The sequence below is a fragment of the Dicentrarchus labrax genome, unplaced genomic scaffold, assembly GCF_905237075.1.
Source record: "Dicentrarchus labrax unplaced genomic scaffold, dlabrax2021, whole genome shotgun sequence".
NCBI classification, from domain to species: Eukaryota; Metazoa; Chordata; class Actinopteri; family Moronidae; genus Dicentrarchus; species Dicentrarchus labrax.
In genome coordinates this window covers 17,528,627-17,538,710 of record NW_026136713.1, presented here as the reverse complement: position 1 = coordinate 17,538,710, position 10,084 = coordinate 17,528,627, and the positions used below count along the sequence as shown (strand labels likewise).

Genomic DNA, 10,084 nt, shown 5'->3' with positions numbered 1-10,084 from the left:
GAGAGCACACCCAAAAACTGACATTTTCCACACTATTATTCGAGTCACTGCAGTTCACTAATATTGCCTTTGGGATACTGTACAGTTTAACGACTCTGTGGCAACACGTGGGGGCATCAGTTACCCCAACCTGCAGGTATTATGCCGGAGAGACATTCTACCCAAATCTTTTGCCAATCCTGCTCAGCTACAGCTAATAAAACCACTTTTTTCATTGAATACATCTCCACCAATGAAACGAGAGCTTTGCACAATATGCTCAGGCTTTTTATGGTGACCCCCCCTCCTCCTCCTCCCTCCACAGCAAACCAGCCCCTGCCTCCATCTCTGTATCCATCCATCAAGCCATTCATAAGATTCGCCTTTCCCTCCCTGCGAGGAGCTGTGCGCCCTTCGCTAGAGGTCAGAAAGCCTTTCATTGTCCATGCTGAGAGAGGGATAAAATATAATGCCATATAGGGGACATGTAGACAGGTTCGTTCTTATGACCGAGATGATAAAGGAAAATGTATGGGAGGCCATTTCATCACAGTGTGGCCTCATTCATCCGTTTCACCATCAGCAGGGTCACATCAGGGACCAGTCTCTGTCCATGGTGCTGAAAGGCTTTGACAGGTTTAGTGCTCTGTCCCAAAAGACCAATCACATGATGACACCTCATGCAGACCGGAGACCATGCACAGCCAGATTGCTGCAATGAAGGGCTGTCACCTCACTGCATGTATCCTTCTTCACTGTCATATATTAACCCAACAACCAAAGAGTCTTCCACTGTTGCTGGGAAGTGAACGGTGGATGCTGCTAAATGTTATCAAAATGTGCAGGTTTTCTTTATTTCTTAGTCAAATGCTGATGGTTCCACATTACTGGGATTGCGTCTCCAGTTTCAGGGATCACTTTAAGAGGGAAATACAGCCCTTTAAAGTCTGTGTGATCCACCCATGTGACCCACCCCCACCTCTTTCCCTCTCCGCCCACTGCCCACCCATTCACCGATCTGTCTCTCCTTCATTCATTCAACCACTCTTGCATTCATTAGAGCCCACCACTCTGAGACCTCGCACACAATTTAAGAATTTCCAAATTAGCCTTGAAAGCAAATCATTTGTTGACAAAGCGAAGGGGAGTAAAATCCGATTCCTGCTGACTGACCCGAGGGGTGGGGAGGATTGCCACCAATTGCCTCCATGATTCCCCGGATACTCGTACTGAATCCGTGGGAATTATCAGAGGGGCTGTTTATTCGTAATGCACCGACATCTCAGCCAGGTGTCGATGGGGTCACTTGGATTGGCCTCTCATGGTAGACTTGCTGTCTAAACTGCTAATGCTTTCTATCTCTGAAGACAATATACTTGTCTTAGTAAAACATCTGCCCTTTTTTTTGTTATAGTTATTATACAGACTGTCTCTGCTTGTCCCAGATTCCCTCTTTGCAGTCCTCTTTCCCTCATTTTCTACACCACCAGCAATACTCAAGAGCAAATTCAAATCCCATCTGTTTTTATGCCCACTGTTCGCCGTAAGTGGTTGTGAAAAACAAGAAGCCAGTGACTTCAAACCACAAGGGAAATGAGTGGCCTTAAGCTAATAATACTGAGGCCCACCTTTCCCTTCCAGGTTAACGCCCCTTCTTCTACCAGCTCAGCCAGATTAAAGTTATATACGAGGGTTAAATCGATGTTAGGACATTTAATTATAGGCGTACGTGATGCTGGTGAGTTTTAAAAGACTCATTATTTTGGTCATATATCGACAGATACAGTAAATCAAATGGTTGTTGTGTTCCTCTTACAGTCTGTTGATATTAACAGTCCTCCACTGCAGTCTAATCCCATTAAGCTGTTATGAGATGGAGATCCATCAAGTCGCCCCACATCATTCTTCTGCTTGAGGTCCACTCCTCATGAGGACCTCGTAACTTTACCTGCTGACGTTGTTACTGTTGTTGTACCTTTAATGGCAGGATTCAGACAAACTTGTACAAAACTTTTGAGCATTCATAATAAGCTATATATGAAGTCATCACAAGAACTGTACATTTAATAATTACGCTATAAATAAATAATTAGTTCTACAAATGTAACCCTATTTATGTGAATTCATTTTCATTTTCTTTATTTCTTATGAGTTGATTGTCCGAGTCATCATTACTAGACAGTTGTCTTCACTGATGAACCCTTTCAAGGCCATTGAGAAGCAGTGCCACGTAAGCAGGTCCAATCACAGGGTAATGATTCATGATGCTTCACAGTGTATCAGCCCCCTCCCTCAGACTCCGCACACAGCTATCATCTACTGTTCATTCAGAAATTTGTCTTTTCACCCTGCTCTCCCCCCACCCTCTCTCTATTTTTCTCTCTATATATATTTATCTCTATCTCCTTCCACAGGGATTGTCCGGGGTTCGCTGTCCATGGTGCTGAAAGCCCCAAACAACTGTCCATGGTGCTGAAACACCCAAAACCAAATGACCATCGGACAAACATCGTGACTTTGGCTCCTGATCTGAACTTTTATTACTTTTTAGACTTTGTGCAGACAGGTGGGATCTTAAATTTAATCAACCTATCTATCTATCTATCTATCTATCTATCTATCTATCTATGTGGATGTTAGTACTGCAGTGTTTCACGCTCACATGGGTGGGGGTTAACTTTCAGTTGCAATATACGGCAACACTAAAGGCTGAAATAAAAAATTCTGCAAAACGTTGCAAAGACAACTTGAGTGTCTTGAACGCAGCCCGCTCGGATTACTACAGTAACACTAACACTCCGTTTGCTTTCATTTTTTTCCATCCTCTTCTTCTCGTCTCGCGATAGAGCGGCGGAGTGGTTTGACGGGCAGTCGAGGTTGCAGCAGGCAGAGGGAGACGGTGGAAGGTAAAGCAGGGAGGCAGCATCATGGCGGACAGAGACAGTGGCAGTGACCACGGAGGGCCCACCGCAGGCCCCGGCTCGCTGCCCCCGGGTGCGATGGGCGCCATGTCCCGGCTGCAGCACGACACCGAGGAGCTCGCCTCCAAGCGCGTCGACATCCAGAACAAGCGCTTCTACCTTGACGTGAAGCAGAATGTTAAAGGCCGCTTCCTAAAGATAGCCGAGGTCGGGGCTGGGGGAAACAAGAGCCGCCTCACTCTCTCCATGTCGGTTGCCGTGGAGTTCCGCGATTATCTTGGGGACTTTATCGAACATTACGCCCAGCTGGGCCCGACCAACCCGGACATGGTGCAGGATGAGCCCCGGCGGGCGCTCAAGAGCGAATTCCTGGTGCGAGAGAATCGGAAATATTACATGGATCTGAAAGAGAACCAGAGGGGGCGGTTCCTGAGGATCCGACAGACCGTTAATCGGGGGCCCGGCTTGGGAAGCGCGCAAGGCCAGACCATCGCTCTGCCGGCGCAGGGTCTCATCGAGTTCCGCGACGCTTTGGCCAAACTCATCGACGACTACGGCGTGGACGAGGAGCCGGCGGAGCTCCCGGAGGGCACCTCGCTCACGGTCGACAACAAGCGTTTCTTCTTTGACGTGGGCTCCAATAAGTACGGGGTCTTCATGCGGGTCAGCGAGGTGAAGCCCACGTATCGGAACTCCATCACGGTTCCGTGCAAAGTGTGGTCCAAATTCGGCAACACCTTCTGTAAATATGCGGAGGAAATGAGGAAGATCCAGGAGAGGAGTAGAGAGAAACGGGCCTCCGAACTGGTACCTGAGGGCCCGCACGGCGGAGACGACGGCGACGATGACTGACGCGGATTTTGTAAGAGAGCAGAAATGAAACAACAAAGACAAAACTGAACTCTTGAGAGAAAAACGAGACTTTTAACTGTAAAATAGAAAGAGAAATTTCCAAGGGAATCACCCCACACGCACAACCTCCACAGACATGGCAGCACCTCTGCTCTCTCCTCGCTCATTTTACTGGATGTCACCCCCACTTACCACCCATGTAACAGTAAGCTGCTGCTATCAAGGATTGAACTGTAAGATATGAACTGTTTCCTGTTTGATTTAAATGACAATGAACAGAGTGTTTATATCTCTATCAAACAACAGATTTTGCACACATCAAAGCTATTTCGAGAAGAAAAGAAAAAAAATGTTTAAATGTTTTCAAACTGGTCATATGCTAAGATTTAATCAAACATAAAACCAGAGGTCTATTATATAAAATGACAGTCTTCATGTAGAACGAATATTTGACATCAGCACAAAGAGAATATATTATGGACTTTATGAAACCAAAATCTGATACCAGATGTATAGTTTATTATAAAGGTACGCAGAATAAATATGAAAGCGCTCTAAAAAGTGTATGAATTGCAGAACGCAACATACAGGCCTGTAAACACCTGTCAGCATGCGTGTAGGCTCATGTTTTGAAAAGAAGTTTGGCAAAGTAGGCTGTAGTCTTTAATTTGACCTGAAACGTAGTAGGCTAATGAGAGCATTTCTATCACGCCATTATGGAAATGTTGAGACTCAAAAATAAATAGCCTATTTTGTGCGCCTCAAACAAATGGGATAAATCTATCTCTGAGCTACTATATTGAATATCAGCCCTCTTGCACCATGTCCATATAAACTTAAATGAAAAAAAGTGCTAACTTAGATGTACTAATTATGATTTTGTGAATCAGCTGTAAAAAAAAAAAAAAAAAATCCTTATTAAGATACCCACGTTTTCTGTGGGTTAAGTTTTTCTTTCTGTTACTTGGTTGTTTTTTCCTCTGGGGGGGTGGTGGGGTGGGGGATGCAAAAGAATAAGGTCCACTCGTGGGAGCGCAAGGCGCGGAAACAAAAAAACCCTAAAAAAAACAGAAAGACGCGTCAGCGCAGCGCGCGGCGAGGCAACGCATCCTCTCTGACGTCATTACGACCCGTGCCTTATACACTCCACTCGTTTACGTGTTCTCACGTGGATGGTCTGTGACCTCGACCGCTGTACGTTTTCATTTTACGAGTGCTGTTACGTAGGCCGAAATATATACTCACCAGGGCTGCGGGACTCACACCCCTGCGGTGCATGGAGCATGGGTGGCAAAAGTAAGCTGAAAGGCTGCCAGGAGCTTGTGAGGGGGGCCAACGGTGGTAGTGGGCAGAAACAGAGCTCCAAGCTAGAGCGGGCCCCTCAGAAAGATGAGGTGCTGCCGTACGTACACTTTGGAAACAGGAAGGCAGGCGGGGTGGGTTGGGGGGGCCCCAGTGTGTTATGGCACCCTGGAGCCCAGAATCCCTAGCGGCACCCCTGGCCTGGTGGCCTCTCACAGAGTAGAGATGTGTCTCCCTGGAACAGGAGAAGAACCCAAGATGTACCGCCTGTGGCAGCGCTGGGTGTCAGCATGGAGATTCATCTGGAGATGTTACGGGTGGCTTTGCACACCATATGCACCATGATGTAAAAAAAAACAGAAAAAAAACAGCAACAACAAAAAAACAACAAAATCAGGAGCGACTGGATGAGGCTATTCGTCAGAACTGAGATGGATGCTGTTAAAGAGCCAGGCAGTCAGCCAGCCAGGCGGGCCAGCCGGCCAGTCCCATGCCATCAGTCTGAGTGCAGTTCAGTGGATGTAGAGGCCTATCAGTGCAGGGCCAAGGCAGTATCTATCTCTATATGGTGCTACAGCCCCTTGATCGCTCCACGGGGGCCTCGCCGCTCAGAATATGTCACTTTTGCATTATTTTTATTCTGATGCTCTTTATTCTTTTTTCTTCTTCAAAGTTCTTTTCTCCACATTATGTTGTCCGAAACACGTCAGGTTCCTCCCTCCCAGGCAGAGAGGACTGACTAGTGTAGGACATTTCATATTAGTGTGCAATATTGTGTACGTGCCAATAGCGGCATTGTATCACGTGTATAGACTATTAAAAGACGAAAAAATGTATAGGCTATGTGATCAGTAGATATATGAAAGCATGACGATGAGGTTGATGCATCTGCATTATGTTTTCCGAAATGTGAAGTCTTTCTTCTCAAGCACTTACTCAAAGTGGAAAAAAAAGTCAGACTAGTAGTGAGGTATTTTTTCCTGTCACGTTCTGTAAACCAGTAGGCTGCCTTGTCCGTCTATCAGTGCGCGTAGAGTAGTTCGGGTGTTTTACGTCCCCCTACGGAGTCACCCCAGAGAAAAACCCTTTCCCTCCTCGTTCCTCCCCAAACACACACACACACTCACATACACAGTGCAGACAGTCAACAAGCTCTGTCTCCATGTCAGCCTCTCTGCAGTGGCCTACACTGAAGTTGAATAGTATCCTGGGGCTCGGGTCCAGGGGTGGCTAACACACACACACACACACACACACACAGTCGCTCACTGTCGAGGCCTCTTGTTGCTATCTGACTGTTTGGGAGGCCTCTCAAGTATTTTGAATGGTGTCTAGAATGGCACAAGGCCTCCTGTCATTAGAAGCCAGGAAACTGTGTGTTTGGAGCTTGAGCACGACCCCCCTCTCGCCTGGGACGGCTGATTGCAGGACAGGTGAACTACGATTTGACTTTGGCTTGTCTGCGGTTTCACTTTAGTTAGGTGATAGTGATCGGGCACAGCAGACCCGAAGGACGGAGGAGTTTGTTGTTTTTACAATGAGGATCACAATTCTCTCTCATATGGTCTGCTCCTCTTCTCAACTTGGGATTCAAAGCGTAAAAAAAAAAGGCCCTGGCTCATTGTCCGTGCAGCAGAACTTGTTCAAATGCCCAAATACACTCTGCTAGACACACAGTCCATTCCTTCTTTTTGACCCGATCGACCTTATACCTTATACCGACCTTACGGGCTTATACTGAAGTGCTAGTTAACAATCAATATGCTCCAAGTGGTTAGTTCACCTATCAGCTTTATATAAAGCAGGCTGGCCAACAACAGCTAATGCGACTGAGCCCGGTCACAGGCCCTGTCAGAGTGCCGTGCCACCTAGGTGGTATGAAGGGGAAATACAGACTGCATGGATTGCAGCTTTAGAGGCCTCGGCTGGATAAAAGCTGCTAATGTAGTTACAGCCTGGGCCTGCCAGACGTGGGATATCTGAGGCTAGACTGAAGCAGAATTCCCCCAAGCACACCTGGGCTCAAAAGGTATCAGAAGTCCTGTTGAACGCTTGCTTTAAAAAGTTGATCTGTGTTTGATTGGGCATGCCTGTGGCAGCAGAGCCAAGAAAAATGTTCCAGAAAATCCCATCTGTTCCATGCAGGACGTTTTGGCCCAGGTTTGTCTCCGAGTGTTGGTGAAAGGCCCGATGAAGCCTGGCACTGCACTGCAGGGGCTTACCGGCAGCAGCCTACCACGACCTACTGACCCGGCTGTCAGACAGATCCAGTTAGGACTTTTCTCTCTGTTTTAGAGAAGAACAAGAAATCTCTTTCCCCTCCTGAAGAGATGACTGCATGTCCTTACACTGCTCTGTGAATTACAAAGAGCCCATTTCCATTAAACACACGTAGAAGCCAACTATTACTATGTGCCCGGCAAAGCACATCTGAGGTCAATCTGAGTTCATCTTGAATTCAACATGAATCTGGACTGTCTGTTGTGATACAGCACTTATTCCCCAAAGTGTTCTAGCTTTAAGCTTGATTGAATTTAGGCCTCCAGGAGGCTCATGCTACATGAAGACTGGAAATACAACACTTCCTTTTCTCTTTTTCTCTTTCTCTAATGGCCAAATATAATGAGAGCCTGAACCTGCTCAAATAGTTCACTTGGTGAATGCCTCCCTTTGTGAAACGCACACATTTTCTTAAAGATTAAAAGATGAGTCGTCTTGTTTTGTTACAGACTGTAATCGCCAGGTGCTACTGGGTCAGTTGTGTTTTTAGTGCAGAATGATTTAGTTGTGAAACATGACTCGTCCATTTTGGGTCGTAGCTGCATCTGCATTACAGAGGAGGGGGGGCACTTGTGATTTTGCTGAAAACAGTGTGATCAAATCTGATTTCTCAGTTTATGAGACCTCATCCAGTGTCACAGCAAAACCTGGAGTGACCTTGCAGCCATGTTGCACCCACATTACACGGTCATCCATTTCTAGGATTCAAATGCAAAATGGTAGGCAGACGTTGTTCGCTTTGTTTTCTGTGTAAAGCTTCAGTGGTCAAGCTGTGTGCTGTCCTCGGTGGCTCTGGCTAGGTTCAGTGTACATGGGTGATGTTGCACTGAAACTGTTAGTCATTGACGAGAATCGTGTTTTGATTTATTATACAGCAGTAGCCATCGTAGCAATCCCTACTCATGATGTTACCCTGCCTTTTGTCTGTTAACGCTGCAGTGTCCATTTAGTTAGGTGACCAGACCATTTCTTACACGTTTATTAAACTGATGGGAACAGAAGAAGAAAATTGTCAAATTGTAGACGTAGCTCAAAAGCAGTAGCTACTTGTTGCATGAACTCAAAGTCAGATTGCTATGATGGCTCCAGCTGTAGGTTTCATCTGCTTGTTCCTTCTGTCTTGAACGGGGAGATTATTCATGTTTCTGACCGCATCCAAACAGCAACATGTACATGACTTGTAACAGCAAAACTGAACTACCACAAGGTGTTCCAGACAACCAAATCTGCTCTGTTCCTGGTTTCAGTGTTGTAGTCTTTCATTGGCCATTCAGAGTTCCTGGTTAATCACACAGCCAATCGCAGCCTCTGGTCAAAGCCAAGCACTATATGACTCATCACAAACCACTGACAGAGGAGCTCATTCAGCACGTCTTCTTGTTTGCACACGCACCGAGTAGTAGGGTCCATCATGTTTGCAGACTGTATAGGCTACTGTTGTGTATAGTTATAAAGACGTTCTTTCAAATGTTTTGAAGATGTTGGGAAATGGATCCTGGATTTTAAGGGGTGGGGTCAATGCACAATGAACATATCCCATGTCACCGTTTGGTCTAAATCCCTTTACCATCCCCATATGAGATAATATGTTGTATCTTTAAAAAATATTTTATCTGTGGCGTGTGTGTGTGTATATATATATATATGGTTTGTTATATATGATGCTCCTCCTTTCAGAAAAATATAACATGTAAACAGGAAAAACATATTGCTGTTTTTTTCCTTTGTATTTTATACTTACAGAAAGCATTGAATAAAAATGGATAAATACTTGCACTTTAGATATATTAAGAAAAATAAAAATCTGCATATTATTTTTGATAGGGATCTCACATTCAAAGAGTATAAATTACAGGCTTTGTGACTATTGCTGGACAGAGATGTATTGAGTTCTACTTATTGAAGTATATTTTGTCTGTGTGTCAGAAGGTTTACTAAAGTAAATTGCATGATAAAGTAGTGCTACACCGATATTGTTCTTTTTTTTAGTTGGTAAAAATGTCTGAAAACTGTGATAACAACCCTCTTGTATCATGTTTAACCTCTCCTCCCCTCTTCTAGAATATTTCTTACTGAAATATGGCCTTTCCTGACTACATGACGATGGTGCTTACTTTGGCTTTGACATCAAGCTCATCCTATACATCTCAACATCATCATAACTCGCGTCCTTACACTTCATTACTTTCTGTTATGTACTCTCACTACCTTATTAAATTTCCGTTGATGGCAAAAAAAAGGTGTGCTGTTTTGTACATTGCTGTTTGTTTTAATGTTGGGGGAGCCTTGTTGTCTGAAAAATGACTAATCGCGCAATAAAAAGTCATTCCACACGTCCCTGTCTCCGCACAACTGTCTCAACACTACAAACAAAAATGAAAAGAAAAATATTGAAATTCATTATCTGTTGGCTGAATATTGAACATTGTAGAATAGCCATTAATTATTGTTGTTTTAATACATATATGCATACAATATTGCATTGATTTATATATATATATAAAAAGACCATGTATGAACGAGATGAACTACCTGTAATCATTTCTATCTTTAGAGGAATTGTCCGAGCTGTGTTTGGAAAGCCTCTTTAGGTATTTATGAATAAGAAATGTACAAACATGATAGCAGAGTAACAACAAGTGGATGCAAAGATCGGATTTGAAACAGAGCTCCAGATACCGGCTTTTGACTTCCATGTTGAAATCAAAGGTAGAGCGCCACATTGTTGCCACAGTAGGAAAGACGACACG

General features: G+C 44.7%; 3 protein-coding genes across 4 annotated transcripts in view; 2 read left to right on the top strand and 1 right to left on the bottom strand.

The window, feature by feature from the left end:
- Nucleotides 1–817, bottom strand: part of nrg2b (neuregulin 2b) — a 50,531-nt gene extending 49,714 nt beyond the window's left edge. Inside the window, exon 1 of one of the 2 annotated variants that reach the window (XM_051421064.1) lies at nt 1–817. This exon is cut by the window's left edge and continues 1,574 nt beyond it. The gene's annotated coding sequence lies outside the window, so the exon portion shown is untranslated. The other variant, XM_051421065.1, reaches the window with a different exon arrangement.
- zgc:92242 (uncharacterized protein LOC436899 homolog) overlaps nt 1–10,084 on the top strand; it is a 122,948-nt gene that overhangs the window by 43,440 nt on the left and 69,424 nt on the right. The window lies entirely within an intron of this gene.
- purab (purine-rich element binding protein Ab) lies at nt 2,447–9,667 on the top strand. Its single transcript, XM_051421066.1, has 2 exons — nt 2,447–2,545; nt 2,826–9,667. Exon 2 carries the CDS (start codon nt 2,907–2,909, stop codon nt 3,750–3,752), a length of 846 nt encoding a protein of 281 aa, XP_051277026.1. The 5' UTR covers nt 2,447–2,545; nt 2,826–2,906; the 3' UTR covers nt 3,753–9,667.

What these genes read in the sequence shown, in the direction of transcription:
- purab (XM_051421066.1), top strand. Translation starts at nt 2,907, where the DNA reads ATGGCGGACAGAGACAGTGGCAGTGACCACGGAGGGCCCACCGCAGGC.